Source organism: Euwallacea fornicatus, chromosome 23, assembly GCF_040115645.1.
Source record: "Euwallacea fornicatus isolate EFF26 chromosome 23, ASM4011564v1, whole genome shotgun sequence".
Classification (NCBI taxonomy): domain Eukaryota; kingdom Metazoa; phylum Arthropoda; class Insecta; order Coleoptera; family Curculionidae; genus Euwallacea; species Euwallacea fornicatus.
Window position 1 is genome coordinate 57111 of NC_089563.1, and position 21815 is coordinate 78925.

General features: G+C 33.4%; 1 protein-coding gene across 2 annotated transcripts in view; it reads right to left on the reverse strand.

The window, feature by feature from the left end:
- cact (NF-kappa-B inhibitor cactus) overlaps positions 1-21815 on the reverse strand; it is a 28075-nt gene that overhangs the window by 1057 nt on the left and 5203 nt on the right. For both annotated transcript variants that reach the window (XM_066295617.1, XM_066295618.1), the window contains exons 2-5: positions 14892-15276; positions 9501-9699; positions 8542-8698; positions 108-439 (exon numbers count right to left, since the gene is read on the reverse strand). In XM_066295617.1, coding sequence (XP_066151714.1) covers positions 108-439; positions 8542-8698; positions 9501-9699; positions 14892-15276 — 1073 coding nt within the window. The remainder of the gene's footprint in view (positions 1-107; positions 440-8541; positions 8699-9500; positions 9700-14891; positions 15277-21815) is intronic.

Genomic DNA, 21815 nt, shown 5'->3' on the forward strand with positions numbered 1-21815 from the left:
CTACAACGCACTAATTTTAGAATTTTAATTGTGAGAAATTCTGATATTCAGTTTTTTTCACACTGACCAGTGAATTATGATAGATTGCGTCATCTTGCATCACCTACCTCTTCATCGTCACTATCCTCCTCATTCTCGTCTTCACTGGAATAAGGTGATTCAACGCCTAGATTACGCAAAGACTGTCTAATGGTGCCAGATACTATAGAGGACATTTGCCACGCGTTGTGTTGTCTGTAGCTCGTAATATGAGGATTTAGGAGATTACATTCGGTTAGGAGAAACTTGACCATTTTTTCATCTCCGTTTTCTACTGCATAGTGAAGGGCAGTGCATCCTGCAAGTCCCTCACGAGCATTGATATCGGCACCACAGAAAACGAGATGTTTCAGGACATCTAGGTGACCAGATGTGGCTGCTACATGTACGCATGTTTGACCTGAAATAGAATAGAATAATAAATATATAATAACGTACTGAGTGTAAATATGTTTATGAAATATTCCAACATAATCAAAATCGTAAGGATTCCCTGTTTGGGTGAGCTAAAAAATATTGGACATTGACCCTAAAATTCATCGAGTCAGAACAGGGAAACATTAGGTGAGGATGTTTATCTGAATTCCAGTCATTAAGAGAGTGTTAATTCGTTAAATCTATATATACATGATAGTTCATCAGTAGTTGACACATATTTCTGCTTTAATAATTTTTTTAACATTGGCACCGAAGCCATTACGGATAATGGCTTTATTATTGCAAGAATTTCATGAGCCGTCAGTTTTGGAAAAATATCTACAAATATTTGCTATGCACTTTAAGTGAAAAGAGAAAAAAATTATCTTCATCTCATCATTAGAAACCCAATTGATAAGATGCGTGCAAAAGGAAAATCCGCAATTTGTTTAGGTAAGAGGAATTTCCGCCTATAAAACTGATAACGCAGATGATTTTGATATATTGGCATGTTTACTTCATGTAAATATCGTGTGACTTAACAAAATATTATATGATTTCGCTTTAGTATCCACTTCACACGTACTTACGCAATGTTCATACATCAAAGGGAGCCTGGAAAAACCATTCCTATGCAATTAGAGCATTTTGGAAAAATGGATTGCGTGAACGGGAATTTAACGGAAAATAAACCCGTGTAAACAGAGCATCTGTTTCGAGGATATGGAAAACGTTTACGGAGCTCAAAATAGACGAGGAGACGAGCGCAAACACCTACGTAATCACGAGATCCTGAATATGCGGTTATTTTCAGATGTAAAGGTATTTTGATTTATGATTTTTAGGTCTTTGTAAATATCAAACGAAGCATACACGTTCCAAATAAAGGAATGTTGTGAAAGAGGTGAATACCATAAAGCAATCTTGACTATTATGACCAGATCAAAGAGGTTTTTCCATCCCTATTATTAACTTTTGTCTCATAATTATGGGGTGGTACACACAGACTTCCTTCGTATCTATAAAGATGATACCCAGAGATTATATACAATTAAGGTTTCAAACCCAAATTTCAATAATTTTTTTTTCAATGAATTGGTTAAAACAGCATCAATCAACCAAAAAAGCATCGATTTGTAACGACTCTATCAGTAGTCAATCAAATTCGTCGTCGATAATGGTGCCGTCACACTTTGTTCTCAAAATTAAAGGATTCCTAGCAATTCAATTTAATCAAAATTGTGTAACAATTGTTATTGAACTTTCATTGAGATGAAACCCATTCATGATCAATTAGATGAAGAATCCAAATCATTTGAGGAGGATGACTCTATAGAATCGCTCGCAAGGAATCTAACATATTCCCAATGTACGGTGATTTTGACTATCTTTGCATAAAATCTGAAAAAGTATTTATCCACATGATAGGGTTATTTCAATAAAATATATAAATTGAATTTGGAGACCGGATGATTATAAAATCAGAAATAAAACACTTTTATTGATAATAAAATCTCAGCAATAAAACCGATTAATATCTGAAATATTTTTAGGTAATACATCTCGTATTCCCACTTAGCATCAATTTAATAGGGGCTTAAATTTTATATACTCATCGTCGTCCGCCGAAGACCTCATTAAATTTGCTTCGATACATCCGACCATTAAACAATTTGGCAACGCGGACGTTAACACATTGAATTTCGTGTTGTTGGGATTTCCTAAATTCCATTCGGGTAGAGCAATGGAGCTCATTTGGGGCCACCCCATAATATTTCCGACGATCCAAATTCGGTAGAAGCCATCGCCGCAAAAACAAAAAATTTGTTTATCATGATTTTTCCCGGATTCTTTACACTATGATGGGTTATGAATGAAGTGCGGTGGTGAAAGACGCATTAAATTAAAAATGCAGTCATGTTCGTTGGAAGCGAGCATTAAACTTTAACCGTGGTTAAATGGCTGTCTATTCTGTTATTTCGCCTTGTAATTAGAATGTTATGTTATTTAAAACCGCGATTTCAATGCAACACGAAATTAAAGGTGGTTAAATCTGATGATCTCGGAGGGATTTCTGAGTTGCCATAGGAAAATTTTCCCTACACAATTATAATATCAATTTATATACGAAATAATACACATATTAGTGAAATTTGAAGATCTTCTAAAACCGTCACTTAACGAACTAAATTATATTATGGAAAATTAACACAAATTACAACTGGAATTTCACGATACGTCAACAACAATTAAACCACGTCATATTATTAAATTCAATATTTTAATTATTTCATTATACCAAATCTAGGAGCGACGTGTTATTTATCATCACACCAGTAGAGAAACAATGATGATTTCACTTTTCGACAAAACATAAAACGACGGCAGTTAATCAAAAAATCACACATTTTTCCGAGAATAAATGTTGATCTCCCATCGCAAATCCCGGCACATACATACCTTTGTTTAGTGAAAAAATTAGCATTGATTAACTGGTTGTACGTCATGTTTCACTTCACAATTGCGAATATTTAATCGACTGAATTACCACCCACTCGCATTTAAAGCTTTTATTTTATCGATTTATACAAAGCAGATATTTACATCCTTCCGCCTAATGAAAACAGATAAAAATTAGACGAAAGATTACAGAATAAAAGGATAGGGGGCGGTTGATTTCTTGACCCTATCGAGAATGACATCTTCATATTCATAATACATTCTCATGTTAAATTTGTAGAGATTGATAAGTTCATCAACTAGTGATATTCGCTTTTTATGGGTACACTAAATTTCACTAGTTAGTGCAATGCATTTTTGCAGTTCAAATTTAGATTAAATAACTGTTCCATCAAAATAAATAATACGGCGACATTTGGGTACCTTCTTGTGAATATTGACATGTCCTGAACTAGCTACTGCACCTCAAAACGAACAGCAACGAGTTCATCACGTTGCTGCACTGAATTTGAACACATTATGATGGAAAACATATTTAGTTCGATCAAATTTGCGATATAGAACGTTCCTCAGTAGAAAGTGCAAAATAGAACAATAAGTTTAACAATAAAGAACAAATCTAAAGTATATTGCCGTGTCCAGAAGAAATATGACCTTGAACAATCACAAACCAGTTGCGATGACTATAATCTTTTTGGTCTGTCAGTTGTTTCACAACGAGTTTTTTTGAGAAAACAAGCGTTAACTAGTGCGGTTTGTGAAGAGCATTCTGGTTTAATGTCAATAGTCGGTCGAGGGGCTAATCACAAGAAAGCACTCACAACAGTAATTTTTTTCCAGTCAGGCCGTTGTCATATGGCGGAAAATAGTACCAAATATCTAATCCTTTCGCTTCGTTGGATTAAAATGGATTTTCAAGTTAAGTTCCGTCACGCTTTTAGGTATTTTTGCTATAGTGATGACGGCCTCGATTGTTTCATTATGACGATTTATTTGCAAAAGTAAGCGCCAATTAATGCAGTGTATGGAAAAAAAAATGATAGATCATATCTTCATATAGAAACTTCTGGAAATATACAAATACATTGGTAACTATTTTCTCTGAATTAATTACTGTAAAATCACTATAGGAGGTTCCAGTTTAATGTAAAAATCCTGTCAAAGGATCAATGAGTTTATTTAAAACGTAAAGAGTTTTTCGAGAAATGTTTCATGGTATTTTCTTTTTAACAGTTAAAAAACATGAAAAATGTTGTGTTTTTTCAAGAATTCCAGATTCATGTAAATCTTCCGCCTCAGTCAAGATGACCGCATCATCTGCATATCAGAGAATCTTGACCTCGTATTCTAACCGACAATGTGACTATACATTGTGATTCCGTTCTTGTCCGCTATCCTGGACTAGGTTGAACTCTAACAACCATCACCTCCACATTTACTCGTTGTATCACCACGTATAAGAGAGAACGATTGAGAAAGGCGGATAAAAAGGTGATATCATGTTTATTCAAAACGAACGTGATCATTACTAATTCTTCGACTTCTCAAAAAATTTCCGATATGTTGTTGGGATTTCCTGTCCGTCGATTGTTTCTGTTGTGGTTTGGTAACCAGCTCATAAATATTTAACCAATTTGCACCAAACCCACTTTGTATTGAGGAATGTAAAAATTGGTCATTTGGCAACGTGGCGAAGGATGTTTAAAATTAGAACAAATTAAACTTTTTAATTTTTGGATGCCTGGCCTAAAATGGAATCGCTTGATTCATCGGTCTGGATTCACGAGACGGCGATTCTGGCTATTTTTGATCTACTTTGATTTAATCCGGAACTAAATTAACGTTTAAAAAGCCTGTTGATTTTTTGGGCAACAGATTGTTGGCGCCATAACAAACGAATTTGCTGGGACTATGCGGGATAATAGATTATGTTTTCGTTTGCAATAGCTTGTAAAAACCAGATGAAAACAACAAAAAGTTTGACGTTGAATCACTTAATCCCCAGGCTTGAACGACAACATAATCGCATTCTTTTTAAACGTCTTTATTAATGACAATAGGGATTACGAACCTCCTCGAAATGCATTATTAAATTCCTACTAAAATGAAAGGTTCTGCGGATTAAAAAAAATATCGCTTCAATGACGCCTTTTGATGTTGGTATTGTAATGATCTGGAGACATTTAAAGAGATTAGAAAAAAATTTCCTTGCACACTGACCATTCAACAAAAATATCTGCACAATAATTGCTTAAATTTCCATAAATGACACGATAAAGCATTTTTCAAATATTACCAGAAACTTGTTACTGATTAGGAGACAAAAATATTTGACAAGTTCTCTTTAAGAGACAAAAATTTGAATGACGAGGCGAACTAGTTTACACCACATCTACTTAATTTTTATTAGTTTATTACAGTTCCTTTCATAATTTATTCTCTGCCTTTCCTTTCAGCACTTCCCGACTTTTATTGAACGCTATGAAAGTTAGTGCAAGGCTTCTTTTACCATATTCTTGATCTCTCTAAATCACAGATTTCCTCAAATTTAGCATATTACAGTATTCGAACAATCATCTCATTTAAGACTTCGTCAGATTGTTAAATAATGTTTTTACGTCTGTCCAAAAATCTATAAAATAATTGTACTGTTATTAAATAATTAGAAAACGATTAAATAATACCTATTTAATAATCAAATTTTTGTACGAATTTGGAAATATTGTCACACATGTAAACATCACTTGGAAGTATTGATAGATAAGACAAGTATGACGCAGGTAGATGAATATATTTTCTAATAACGACATGAAAAAAGATCATTAACCACTCATTGAAATATGGACATTTCAATTAACTCTAACTGAACATAAGCTGCAATATTTTCTTGCAAAAACAATATTTTCCTCATGATTAGCTACACAACGGTGAACTAGAGAAATTGCAAAAACGGAGGTACCTGATCATAGTCATCTTTCAACAGACAGCGCAGATCTAAGCTACTTAAAGATAACCTTGCTATGGGGAAATTTGCTAATAATCTCTTTGGGATTTCCTAAATCGTTTTTGCAACCGAGTCGGCTAATAGAATATCTACTACTACTAAGGTGGGCCGGTTGCTAGCTGATGATACTAATAATTTAATGTAACACATTGTTACTAGACATAGTGATATTGGATTTGTATATGAAACCCACATTTTAATGGGTGCATTCGGGTCGTTGTGCGATGATATGTTGTTTTTTGTACCTACGTATGCAAACACCATCAATTACAATTGCAATGGCATATGAACGGATATTATGGGATGTTTCCCCGAAATGATTCAATGAATTTTAACGTTTCTCGTTAATTTATTCATAGTAGAATAGCGTGAATTTTACGGGTGAAATTTGGCATCGCTGCCACGAACGCAGGATATTTGAAATTTTATTAGGGGCCCGTTCAGGACCTCACGACGCGTTTGGGAAAACCAGACTGGTCTGCTGATCCTGCTGGCGTGGCAGCAAAATTCCGCATATTTTCAGTATAGCTTTAGCACTGCGAAAGTCATTCTTCAAAAAACTGCTTTTGATGATATATTTTCCTTTTTAAATCCTTTAAAATATTTTTGATATCTGGAAAGCGCATTGACGCAGAGGAGTTGTGTCATGATGGAAGATAATCGACTGAGATTGATTAATAAGGTTTGTTAACGATTTTGAGGGAATCGCCCGAATTAAAATTACCTTTGAGTATATTTTTAGACAAACAGGCATTCGAAAGATCCTAAATATAGTTTCGAAGACAAGAGACAGACAAACACTATGCGTAAAATGTGCCTGTATTTTTAGTATTATGGCACTTGCTTAAGGTCTGAAACCGTAATGTTGAATTCCATCGAATATGCCCAAAATTCATGTCGTTGATAAACTTATCATAAATTTGTTTTACTACTCGCGTTAATGGTGATTTTATAGGTCATTAACATGGTTTAAACATGAAAATTCTCAGTTTAACAATGGGTAACATTTATTAGGATAAATTTGTTAAACTAGACGCAAGGAACCATCAGAGAGAAGATCTTTCCAAATTGCTTTGAAATTTCAATGTGTGTTGATATTTTCAACTATTAAAAAACTATGGTTCTTCTATACAGGGTGTCCCACAAGTGTTTCATTATATTTCAGTGGGTAATAGTACATTGAAAAATAATATGACACCTTATATAAACCATATTCCAATAATGCTTCATTAAGAAGATACAGGGTGTTAAACTTAAAACACACCTGGAATATTTCAACGTATCAGAGTATCAATGAACAGGCGAGCTCAATTATGTATTGAACAAAATGGCCACCAATTTGAACAATTTCTATAATGTTATAGCAAATTAATAATATTTAAAACAAACTTAATATTATTAAAACCATTTAGAGAATATCGTGCATATAGACGGTATTCAATTTTTTACTGGCAAACGATACGTCGGACGAAAAAGAGTCAAGTGAGCATTTTTCTTCTAAATGAAATTAAACTTCTAAAAATAATTTTTATTTTGATAAAAAGCAGTGGCGCACCATGTTTTTCTTTAAAAATGTGCTGAGAGGTGTCCGTACGCACGTCACTGGTGAAACGAAAAATAGCCCTTTTGCATAAATAAATGCGTCTACATTAACTCTCAAAACATGCCAAATTTCACTTACATATCTCAAACGGTTTTGAATATATCAATAAAAGTTAGATTTTTTAAGTAAAGTTTAACACCCTGTATCTTCTTAATGAAGCATTATTGGAATATGGTTTATATAGAGAGTCATATTATTTTTCAATGTACTATTACCCACTGAAATATAATGAAACACTTGTGGGACACCCTGTATATGAGGTTCTCGTAAAGTTACAGTAAATTTTCGGATCTCATTCAAGATTTTAAAAACTAAACAATAGAATATCACACAAGTTGTCAGACAACCCCATTATTATGTGTATAGTCTCTTAAAAGAAATCAATTACAAATGTTTAAATTTATATATATTTTCAAGTGTCAATGATACGAAAAGGATACAAAATCTGCTGGATTTGATCATACTTATTTAGAAATGAAACGTATACTGGAATCAACGTCTTTTGGTATGTAACTAATTCCCAGAAATATATTTAAATTTCTTTGAAACGATAGTATAATACCGCAAACCTAGAAGATTGCAATTTGACCTCGAGATTGGCAGAAACAGTGGAAGTTTTAGCAAAATTTATTGCAATGGTAAAATCAAAGGTCAGTAGTAGGAATCGCTGTCTTATCATACAATAACAAATCAAGATTTTGACAAATGTAATTATTAAGAAAATTTGCAAACGATTTTGTTAGCTATGCGCTTTTCACTATGTAAATATAACAGAAAGTTACTTGAATATGGCTAAAATTTGAAAAATCTCCAAGCAATACTGAATGCGACAACTTATAAACAATTTAATACTTGGTAGATAAAAGCGTATTTTTAGTGCTGACCTTTTATGGTTCAACAATCCATTAGGTAGAAGAAATCCATGACCGATATTAGTTACAATTAGATCTCCAATTTAAACTGTTTACGTCAATTGAGAAAATGACTTAAATAAATTCCCACTTAAGGGTATACTTACCGTCGTAATTCCACTGCTCAAGATTTGGTTTTTCGCAGGGTATTGACTTGTAGCTCAAAGCCAATGCTTCCCTGGACTTGAAACTCACGGGGTCGGTGATGGCTTTTACACAATTCAAATTTCCTAGTTTTACGGCAAGGTGTAGAGGCGAATTACCCTAAAATAGAAAAAGTATTGTATATAAATTAGTTCCCATATGAGAAAACTTTCTTTTCTTATTATTGCTCCGCTTTGGGCGGTTGACAAGTACAAGTTTTGTAATAGTGAGTTAAATAAGCAGAACTGAATAATTAAAACAAAAACATTATTAATTATGTAAGTTTTTATGTGGTGATCATGGTTTGTTGGTACATCATGGCGGGAGCTTGTCGACCGCAATTACGGGACTCCCCAATGGAACTCCCGTATATTTACGACGGGTGTTAAGAGTTCTGTTTTGTAGAATACCCAAATTTACACTTGGAAGGTCAAAGAACTAAAAGTCCCTTATGCGATAAATGTGTCTCATTGATTTGGTTCATACTCATCACACAAACAGAAGCTGCCAGAAAAAATAAATTTTGAAAATCAACTTTTTCGTATGGTGGATACCGTGTCTCAGCGGCTAAAAGATATGGATGAAATAATTAAAAACAGGAATAAATAGGGTACATAACTTCGCTATATCGGCACATCCGAAGGAAATGGGCGTTCTTGTGATAGAGATATATATATTTTTTATTTTTAATCTTAACGGTTAAACAATTATTTTATAAAAATCTTTGACTTAGTCGTTTGGGTGACTATGAAATCTTTACAGTCTGTAATTCTTGTTTAATAAATAATAACCATCTTTATTCACCCGGTGAATGGGCTATCGGCCCCTTGGCCTTTCTGCCAATTCTTGTTTATTTGCTTTGTATAACGAATATTTGATATTTTCGCAAATTCTAGTGTAAAAAACGTTTCAGAATAATTACCTCTGAACTTCTAGGGCATGGTCGAGCACCAGCTATAATCAACCATCTGGCCACAAGGTATTGTCCAGTTCCGACAGCTAAATGAAGAGGGGTGTGCGAAGCATCATTGCGAGTGTCCAGCAAACTGGGATGGGGTGCGACTCGAATCAAAGCTAAAGCTACCTCAGCAAATCTATGTAGAATTGCTTTGTGCAGATCACTGAAACATCAAATATTACTTTAATCAATCTCTTACGGTTATAACTATAATTTTTGAATAAACAAAATGATTGTGTGTCCCTCGTATCGATATAACCGTAGTGTCGTAAACTGGGTAAATCCAACTTGCTTTCAAATTTTACACAATGGATATCTCACATTTAAAAATTTCAACAACCGTTCGTTGACTAAATTCGAGGCTAAATTAATGGCGGGAATTCCAACAAACTCAAGCTGATTTCTCACGAAATGCGAAACGACCACCAGGATGTCAGACAGGGGGCAATTAATTATTATGTTTGTACTTCTTATGTGTAGTTGCAATAATGAAAGTGGTGAAAGCTTCGGAAAAGTACCGGAAAAAATATCATAGAAGAATGATGGGATATTCTCATTGCCGTAAAAAAAATGAAAATCAAGTAGATATTTATTTCAATGTTTTTTTTAAGTAGAAAGGACCAGGAACAATGTCTTCATTTCATCGTTTTTCATATTGACGAAAAGTAGAATTTAAAAATTGTGCTTCTGTGTGTTGGGAAGTGCAGTCGGGGAAGTGTTTATTCAGATTTTGGCCAATTTTGAAAAAAGCAACTTTGATATTTTTCATGAATTATGAGTGTTAAACATAGCTCTGAATGATGTTTAAAAGCCTCAAAACTTTACTTCTAAATTGTACAAATATGTGTGTTACAGAAATAATGACCTATTATAGTTATCATTGCTCATTATTACTACTCACCTAAGGGCACACAAAGTTGTTCATAGATTAAGATTACTATTATTTGATCAGAGACATTTTGGGTTACGGTATATACAGGGTGTATCATAAATAAGCACGTTAATTTTAACTGGTGGTAGAATTTTTCGAAACCAATTGTTTTCCTTAATACATTTTTTCGATAGCCCCTTATTATCAAGATACAATTATACATAATATTGGACAAATTTCACTACGCAGCACTGACTTAGTCGAATGAACGATATACACATTCCAAAAACAATCGCAAAAAACGTTGGCAAGTTTTTTTACCCACACGGAATTCCGAACGTCTGAAATGTTTACGATTTTTGCTGATTTAGTTTTTAAATTATAATACAATTTTTACCTATGAAGTAACTTCATATTGTCGAACAACTAGTTTCGTGTTATTAAAAAAAAGGCACATCAAGCAAAAACAGGAGATTTTCATGTTATTTCATTCATAAAAGGCGATCGAAATAACCATCATCATTTTCAAAACAACGCTGCAACAGTCGACGAAATGATTTATCAACTCTTTGCAACATTATTGGGTTATTTCGAAGAGATATTGCAACATTTTCTACACGTTCTTCCAATCCTTCGATTATGTTTATTGGAGTAGCATAAACTACACTTTTCACGCACACAGGAAAAAATCACGCGGGTTTAGATTCGGAGATTTGGCGGGCCAACTTATAGCGCCATTTCGTCCTCTCTATCATTTTGGAAAATTTTCATTTAGCCAATTTTGCTTCGCTCGTGAGTCATGGCAGGGTGTCCCGTTCAGGAGAAAGCACATGTTGGCTCGAATGTTCAGTGGCAAATTTTCCAGTAAATCGGACAAAACATCTGTTGTGAAAATTTTTGCCCATTTAGCCGTCTAGACATTACGAGAGGTACGATAAGTAGGCCATTTATTATACATGTATATGAGTGCTGTTCATATTCCATAATTCCAAATCTTTCCTGAAAATTGTTTGGTCGGATAGTATGAGGATTTTTCTCTGCCCAGATATGCGTATTGTGCACGTTGAAGATGTCTTCTCGATTAAATCCAGCTTAATCAATTGAAAACAAAAATTATGTAAAGTTTAGTTATTCATGCATTTTAGCAAGAGTCCATTCACAGAATTGACGTCTTCGTGGCAAATCTTCAGGTTTTAGAAATTGCACTTTTTGCACGTGGTTAGGGTACAGTTGCTGTTGTTTTAATATTCGTAATACTGTAGAATGAGATGTCCTAGATTGAAGTGCCAACGTTCTCGTACTAGCTTTTGGTCGGAGTACAACAACATTTTCAAGAATTTCTTGCTCAAGACTTGCCATCCTGTGGGAACGTCATCTCCCACGTTAATGGGCTACCGGTTTAAACGTGCCGTACTCCCGAAAATATTGGATAGCATGCATAACAGTGCGTTTTTTTAGGAGTTTGACGCATCGGAACCTTGTGTAAATAGATCATGCGAGCTTCAGCACGTTTTCACTCGAGGCACTATTTGCCAAAACCATATTTGTGTATTCACTATTTGAAAAATGAACTATTTTTAACAAATTTATCTGGCTTTATTGTCGAAACAACGAACGTAAACGTTAACCGATCGCAGTACCAAAGAAATTTTATTTGTTGACGAAGGTACGCGTATTAGCAGGTCAATCTCCGGCCCTTTTTTCTGGAAAATAGTTTTAATTCACTAACACGAATCATTGGCGCATCATGAATTTTAAGGAGGGAAACGTAAAAATAAAAAAGTGATTTTCGAAGAAAACGATACATACAAAAAATGTTGCTCTTAACGAGATCCATCATTGGTTTAGATCAATATACTTATTTCTGATAAACTACCGTATAGTAAAGAATATACACTTATAAAATTACATTTTTAACGTAAAACCTTGAAAAAGGTGTTTTAAAAATACATGGAAAACTAATGGTTCAACAAAAAATCAATACAAAATGTTATTTTTTAAGGCTTATGTAATATTTTTACAGTTTTTTTTCGATGTTTAGTTTCTGATGTATTGGCCCTAAGTTAATTTTTTTTTAATACAGACTAGATTTTTTGTCGTATTTTGTTAGCGACTTTTATGTTCAATTCAATAATCTATAGCAAGATTGAACGTTCCGACGATTTTCTTTTTTGTTAGTTCTTTAAAGATTTTTTTTCTGAGCAATATGACATATTGGGATAACGTACTATAATATGCACTTAAACAGTCTGATAATTGAAGCGTGAATGAGGAAAGTCTGAAATTGAAAGTAAGGTCTGTATCTCCGAAACTAAATAACAAAAAGAAAATTAATTAGTTTCAGCTTGTGCCACAAAAAAAATTATAAAATTCCAATTTAATATATTTTTATTCATCCGCATATTTTAGAGTTATTCTGAGAAAAAAACCGTTTTTCCAAATTGTCATTTTTGCTAAATATTTCGTAAATCAATTGAAGTTCGACAATACCGTTTTTTAATCTTAGTTTACCATCAAATTTAGCAAGTTTCGTCTCATTTAACTGACTTAACTCTAACGGATGAGAAGACAGCAATAGCGGGTAATATTAACTGTCCTCCCTGTAAAACTAAAGTACATACACATATATGTATATATTTACCGTAGGAGTAGTGATACGGTATATTTACCGGGTACGGTTTATATGGTAAAACATAATCGAGAAACACGTTAAGAAAATATTTTGGACTCTCATATGAACGAATTGAGACTCTCTTCTATTCTAATCTCAATGAAATTATATTTTTATATATTATATTATTTGTTATTATATTTTTTAGTTTGCTAGGATTTTTGTGTCTCATAAATTGAAAACCTGTTTAAGGTGTAACCTTGTATAATTACAATATTGAGGAAGAGAATGTGGTTTACTTATGAAAGGATAAACGTAATTTCCATTTCCTATTTCCTAAAAGAATATATGTATGTATGTATGTATGTATGTATATATAGTGTTTGCTTTTGCTTGGTTTGAAGGCAAACAACCACTTATAGAATTTTCAATTGGATTAAAATTTAATGAAAGCGAAGAATGTGTGGTACCTTGAAAAGTAAGCAAATAAACATTAAAATGTCTTTTGGCCAGTAATAAGGATGTTATGAGGAATGCACTAGAGGTTAGGATGATCTACTGGTTCTGGTTGTCTCCAGTTTATGGACTGGAGTTATCACATACAAAAAAAGTACTGCTCATAATTTCACGTAATTGGAGTTTATAAAAGTTAAGTTGGAACCTAAGCTGCTGTTATGTTGGCCATTTGTAATAACTGGCAAAGTTCGGCGCGAGACAAGGTCTTCAGTTTTGGAGCAAACAAACCAGAGTTACTCTCTTTAGCCTCATCACTAATCGGTATATACATAGATTCGAACTCAGATGGAAGTGCCCGTGAGACATATTTCATTCATTTGTAAAAGAGGGCTCTCGTAATTGTCCAATTTAAATCATATTTTATCAAGCTTTGAAGCAAATTTGTTCTTTCATGAATTTTCTCAAATCCTAGAGAAATAAATGTCTGTATTAATCAAAAATGAGAAGTTCCTTTTAAAATCGAAAACTTGAATACTTTTCGGCATTTACTACATATGTGTTTAAATGAAATTAGAGATGACATTATTTAAAGAAGTTTTGAATGTCCTAAAGGGTTTTTCAGTGTTCTTGATTCCGTCCAATTATTCAAAGCTTTATTCCAGCAGGATGGAAGCCTAATTTTGTATCGTCAGATATAGCCAGAAATAACTGCAAAAAGTTCTAACTAGTAGGCATTTCAGGCATATGTGTGAAGCTTTTTGATTATCTGAAACTAGCTTATCTTTCTGTTGGAACAGAGCTGACAATTGTTGATGGGTCAGTTGAGTGGTACTAGTATAGCACTAGAATCCATTATCTCCTTATTTCAGGCACTTATCATGCATAAAGGATATTAAAGGGAATATCAAACACTAAAGGCGAAATTTTGTGAATTTGTGTCGTAATCCACCTATTGCTTTGGCTGAAGGGATGCTATCTGTTATCACAGATGAAGAGTTAAACCTATCCACTACCAATTCTGATATGATTTTGGAACTTAATCCTGAATTGGTTTTCACTGAACTCTAAAAGAATTACCGCGATATGATTTCAAATTTTCAAACTCAATACCAACATTCCTCAAATGTAGAGAATGGCAAACTCCAGAACCTTAGTTAGCTCTCCTGTGACACTCTTCCCAATTAACAACGAATTTGATAAATGGAGACTAACCAAAGCTATTAATCATCAAAATTACCCTTTATGCTGTCGAATTTAAGCAGTTTATAACAATGACACGAGGATCAGCGTATCTCAATTCTTTTCTAAGAAAACTTTCTATAAATAGGTAAACTATTGAGCTATTCTATTGATACCAAATTTAGAAACATGCATCATCGATAACTCAACGAAAAAATATATTCTTGAAAAAACTTACGTATTTCCATCTTCATCTTGCTTGAAGTAGATTTGCCAAGGCACATCATCTGCGGTTTTCTTGAGTTCCACAGGTGACGGAGCGACAACTTTGGCTTGGTTGAGGTCGTTCAATTCCAAATTCAGCTTGGATATTTTCTCGCTCAAACTGAGTTCGTTAGTCATATACACCCCGCTGTCGATATGCATCGATGAACCGGTCTTCTTGTTGCTATCCTCAATAATACCCGAATCCACCTGATGACTGCTGGGGTACGGTATCTGATCCGGAAGAATTTCCTCGGAAATTTCCTGTGACAGCATCAGATTTCCGCTGGAAATGAAACCACTGTCGGCCCTGGAGTCGGTAAGCTCGGATTTCTCATTCTCGGTCAGTTTTCCAGCATCTGGAACATTAGAGGAAGGCTCTTGAATTCGCGACATTTTGCCAAAGCCACACGCTGGGTCGATTTGGTCTAGGATAGAATGCGGGTCGCGGGAATGTTACTCGATTACGCGAATGGCGGTAAAATATTCGTATTCGGGCGGTAAACAAGCTGTCGGCGATCTTTTGAAAGCATTCGGATTTCAAAATATGTCGAAAAAAGTCGTTTGCTCGGACACGCAACACCACAAAGAGCTGAAACGTTAATGAAAGAACTGCAAGTCGAATATCGGAATCGGGGGAGATTCGAGAATGGAAGTAGATGCGCAAACATTGGAAAACAACGTGACTAAATGTGTCGTTCTACGCGCAATTATGGGAATCCCGAAACATGCGCATATAGAAAGCAAGAAAGCGGTGTTGCCGCGAAGCTCCTAAAATCCCCCGTCATGAGCGCTCTCTAATAATTTGCAATTCGCTGTTTACAGGTGAAATGTGTCAAAGTCAAAGCTAAATTGAAGGTCTAACTGATTCATGCGTTGTTTACTAAATAAAATGTATTTGAAAACGCCTTTGAAGAGTTCCTTTTTGATAGGTATTCCTTTTAGTAAGTACTAATAATGTCACCTTATGACACAGGACTTGAGTAACTTGGTCACTTATAAGTGAGAAACTTAAGTATTAAATGAGGCAGTAGTGATGTGGAATATATTTAAGCATGGGGCCTGTTTCAAACAGACAGGTAACCCAATTCCGGACAGATTGAAATGTGCGCTGAATACTAATCAGCACTCCTTTCATATATTTCTGACTTCTTCAGATCATCCGGAATTGGCCTTCTTTCCTGTTGAAATTTGAAACGGAGCTAGGCGAACGAGGTCGTAAGCAGTAATGCAAACACTCCACTGTGTAATAAAGCCGCAACGCCATACATATATGTATGCATATGGATACTCTCATATTATTCGCAGGCGAAAGTCTAAATGTGGTGAATGGGGGTAAATTTCATTGCTCAGTAAAACAAATATCTAAACCAAGAAAAAACTATAGTTTTCTAAATTATAAGATACGGGTGGAACACTAAATACAAGATTTGAAAATTGAGTTAATATCTGAAAAACTATCAAAAAATTAAATGTATGTAATGTAATGACTGAAGAAATTAGGAACTTACAGCAGCACACTTAACAAGGAAACTTTATGAATGCATTAGTTTCATAAATATTTTTAGATTTCACAACTATTTGCATATTAGAAACTTATCACTTATCAACTGAAATTACCGTAAAAGAAAAAAAGTATCTGAAAATGAATTAATCAATCATTTTAGTTCAGTACCGCCGAAAAGTAAAATTTTCTTTTTGAATGTCCCAGATGTGTTTTTAACATGTTTTAGCGATTTTTAGGCTCTTTACATCAACGTCTTGCTCTAAAATCTCTTCACTCTTGCTTCAAAGTCACGCCAATCACAAAGACTTTTCTCTGACTCATTAGAAGAGCTACAGATGCTAAAAATTGTCGTTACATCCCCAAATTTTTCAAATATGTCAAAATGATATCCAGGGTTTTTCTCAAAGTTTCACCGTAACTATTTTAACAACTTAAAACTTCTCCACATCTACAATTTTATTCCAAAGTTTTTAATACTTCACAACTGCCTATAGGATTTCACCCAATATGCACTCATTGTACTGATTTGAAAACATTTCGCTAATTTAAAGCGGTTCAAAATATTTTTAAAAAGCTAAATATTCCCTACATTTTTATCAGATTTCGAAAGAGATTCACGTCGGTTCGTTCGTGCAGTTTAAAATTATGAGGATCATATTTTTCTAATCAAATCAGTTCGAGTTTCTTCTAAATTTACTTAAAATTTTTCATAAGATGCATTAAACTTATTTGAAAATGAATAAAAATTTCTCTTCAGTATTAAGTCAGCGGGTTATCGAAAAATTAGTTCATTTTGCTGTTGATGTTTTTAATTGAAGCTCCATTTATTTCAAGAAATTTGTTCGCTTTATTTCGTTTGATTGAATTTTTCTATTCCCGTGTCTCAGTTATCTATAATTTTCTTAGAATTCTAACTTTAAGCTACATCTTGCCAAACTGTACCAAACATCTATTCGGTCATAATAGGTCAGTTTGTACAAGGTCCGCACTACTCGTATTTATCAATATGTGTTTTTGCACCTATTCGTTTTTTAAATGGGAATTAAGTAAAATAATATTATTTAGTTTTTGTGCTGCTTTAAAATTTGTAATGTATTGAAAAATACTTCATCCAAACAAATCCTTAGGTATTTCCTTAAATCCAGAAACATTTAACATATGTGTGTGGCAGCAGGTACTGTAAAAATCATATTATACTAAAAATGGGTGATTGTGTAATGTTATCTTTGGAAACCCATTTTGAAAATACATAGCGGCAAAGTATATAATGAAATTTCATCTATGCTTTTTTTAAAATTGCATTATTATCTTCCTTTTCATGGGGTTCTATTAACGCACATGACCTAGAAATGATGCCTTTAATACCGTACTAATAGTTGAAATTACCTACATGATGGCAAATTCCAATCATTTATTGTCTGAACAAAAAACCGAGCAAGCCAAAAATTCCGTTAATGAGAGCTCGCACAAACGTGATTATAATGTTCGTTCTAAAAACTTTTGACTGCTTAATATAGTAGAAACCTTTTTTAATATCTGGTAATTCCGATGGATTTGGGAATTATTAATTAAATTTTTGTATATGATCTGGAATTTCAAGTTTTTTGACTGAAATCTCAAGTTTAACAAAGTTGCTTCTCGCATATGGGAAATAAATACATATGACGTATGCTAGGTAAACAATTGGGCACATAAATTTTCTTTGGATGATAGAAGAATTTAATTTCGCAATTGAGTACAACCTCCTTAACTTGAAATAATTATTGCATCGAGTCATTCGGATTAGTAAATAGTTCAGATGATAGAAAAAACACATAAAATGTCAATGTAGGCACAAATACATAAAAAAATGTTTGTTTACATAGTTTAGTTACTTAGTTTCCATAGTAAAAATAATGAGTTTACCACCAGCAGGCGTTGGTATATTTTTTTGGCCTGGAAAGTAAAAATAACGCTGAATGTAAATTTTTTGCCGAAATTAAATTTAAAAAACATTTATGTAAAATATCGCAATTTTTTAATAGAATACGTAAAATAATATGTGCGTGAAATATTCTATGTACCACAGGCCGAAAGAAGGACTATTCCTTTGACGAAATAAAGGCCATCTCGTATCAGAGCTCAAACTTCGCCTGGGGACGGAATAACGTAAAACACGTAAATAACTATTAAAAATGCGTACGTTAACACATAATATACATATGTATGTCGGAATAACATTCGGAAAATTCTCCATAGGTAATAAATACTATTGTATTTTAAAATATCGAACGAATTTACTACTACTCGACTGCACCTCCACCTTTTCATATCTTGACTGTGTATTTTTCGCTCCTGCCTTTCTTTCTCCATTCCCAAGGCATACCTTAGCCCCAAACGGAATTCCCCAACACTTCATCATTTAGTAGCGGCAGTAGTAGTAGTAGTAGTAGTAGTAACCTCGTTTGAAGTATTTCATCCCTAGCACTATCAGTTTGCCCGTCATAATTCTGTTACTGACTCTAATACCATAATAGTAGAACTTATATATTACTAAGTCTCCGGTATATACATATATTTTCTTTGGGGTCATGTGAAAGGGTTTAGTGTACACGAAACCAGTAATAAATGTTGAAGAATTATGTGAGAGAATTTTCAATGCTTTTGATGTGATTCGGAATACCCCAGGAATGTTCCAAAGGGTACAACAACACTTGTTACGACGGTGCAATTTATGTATTGACCAACACGGTCGTCACTTTGAACATTTATTGTAATATTAGTGTTTATTTTATTGTAATTAGATAGCATTAAAAGCAATGATAGAAAAACTTCAGATTTTTTTTAAAGCGTTTAAAGTCGATATGACAATAATTGTCATTTTTCTGGGCAACCGTTCACTTTAGAGTATTTTACTAAAAGCAACTTTTTTATGCAGAATTGACAGTTCTTTAATATTCTTGAATTCTCTTTTACCGATAAATCAAAATTTAAAAAAGTTTTGGATGAAAATATGTAATGATACGATGATATGTATAACTGGCGCCCTCTATTGTGTACAAAATTTTAATTATCCCCATCAAAATTTCATTTCAGTTATAAAATAAACTAAAAAAAAGAAAAAAAAGTCGAATTTTAATACCCGGTATCTCAGAAATGGCGGGTCTTAAGACAATCTTTTATTAAGTAAACTATATTTATTTTTCGATAATCTGTTACCTCTATCGATTTGTCACCATAATTCTGAAACATCTTGTATATATATACTAAGTGATAAAAGTTGTAGATATATAAAAAAAAATTCCGTAAAATGTTCAAAATCGAACTTTTATATATTAAGTATACACGAAGTTACTGCGATCGTGTCATATCCTTTGAGAGTAAACTTCTCACTATAAGTGATGAAAATTCTATATAACAAAATGTTCGAGAACGTCTCATTTCCATAATACACGGTTTAATGTTAAAATTGTAATTCAATTTTTTTAAATTAATTTAGCAAAAACAAACCTCTTCAACCCAAATTTGGCGTTTAATATTTTTGAGATTGAAAAATTCAAATCTTAGAATCTGAAGCACCGATTATTGAAACGTTGTGTTTAATACTTTGCATACGTTTAAAGGACCAAAATTAATCTATGATTTATGTGTTTAGGTTTTTGAAATAGTCAAAATGAGCGAAATGTGGTCGATTAGTAATGGTGAATATTTCAGGCCGAATCGTCACTGGATAAGTAAACATTTACAACAACTTCAAGATGTCGAAGAAACCAATTATAATGAAATAATTATTGTTTACAGTATAAGTTGTGCTGCAGCGCACTTTGACCTGAGACCGGACATATCAAAACGTAGCTATCTGAGTATTTTAACTGAACGTTCCCGTAATTTTATAAGCCAAATTTGATTCATAAAAACATCAAAAATGCTCCGAAAAAAAGTTCAGAAAAAAAAAACGAACTGTACTTACATAGATCCATTAAATACGTGAGAATTCTTGAAATCGCAACTTAGATTCCTTGACACGTGTAACCAAAGAAACGAGCAGGAAAGAAGTGTGAAAATGTCCACTAAAATTTCTTCCAAACTAAATCACTTGGACATGGTCAGCAATAATGCGAAATTGAAGCCAACTTCCGACAAACCAAAATTTACTTTAACACACTTAGAATGGTTACTACGCGATACACTATAGCGTAAACGTTGAAGGGATCGGGTGAGGATTGAAAACTATCACAACCCCGAAAGTTTATCGTCCAACTGGTACCTACGACCGTACCACATGTTAAGAAATTTATTATATTATATAAATTTAGAAATTAAATATATTATATAATTAAAAAGTGCAAAACTTGCATAAAATATGTCTAAATTAAGGAATTTTGATGGATATGTTGATGCGTGTGTTAGGACCCTTCGGTCTTCCTCATCCTCCTCGTTACATCAAAATGTTTACCTTTTTCATAGGATTTCGCTTTTAATTGTTAAACTTTGTTTTCTTCATGTCGGTTTTCTCCATCATACTTAAATTATTAATCCTGGATAGACGAAGTATAATTCATAGAATTGATTGATTCGCTATAATACAAATATAAAAATTTGTAAAGTACCTGTGTATCAAATCAACCTCATCTGGCTTCAAAACAACTGGAATTCCCATCATTTTAGTTTTAATACCGATAACTACATATACATATAACAACAATAAAAACCATAAAATCAACCTTTGTCGTACCACTTTGCGAGATAGTTGGCTGCCGTCGATTTGGGACAAACTAGTGGAATTTATAAATTATACCGCACAGCAAATTTTATGTACCATACGTGCTTACGTGCCTTATAGGCCTAATCGTAGGCTTGAAAGATGGGATTTTCCCAATTAACAGATTTATTGAAGTCTTGCCTGGAAAAGTTAATACTTTGAATTGTTTTAGCAGTAATGTAATTCATTTTTGATTCCATAATGTTTGAAACAGAAAATAGGATATTTAGGAGCAATTAAACTTAGATACTTTAACGGAAAGTACTCTGTGTCAATTAATGTAGCCCAAGTGCGGTCGATAACGTATTTCGAACAATATCGCTATGATAATAACATCGCCTAAAAACTATCATCGTATTTGTACGTACCGTACAAGACATTAAAATTAATTTTTTAATTTGAAATCTATCATGATCTGATAACAGCATGCGAATCAATGTGTATTTTTCGTGAATTTCTTATGAGCCATTATGCCTGATAACTATCCAGTAGTTCTGAACTACCTGCCTTTTTAAGTTAAGGTGAAGGTCCATGTTTTTCCATTGATCCATGGACTGTTGATGGTTTGAACTAACGAAATTTCCCTATAAATGTCTTACCAGACATTATAACGGTACAATTCTAGTACCCTAAAGTAGGGCTTCTCGCAA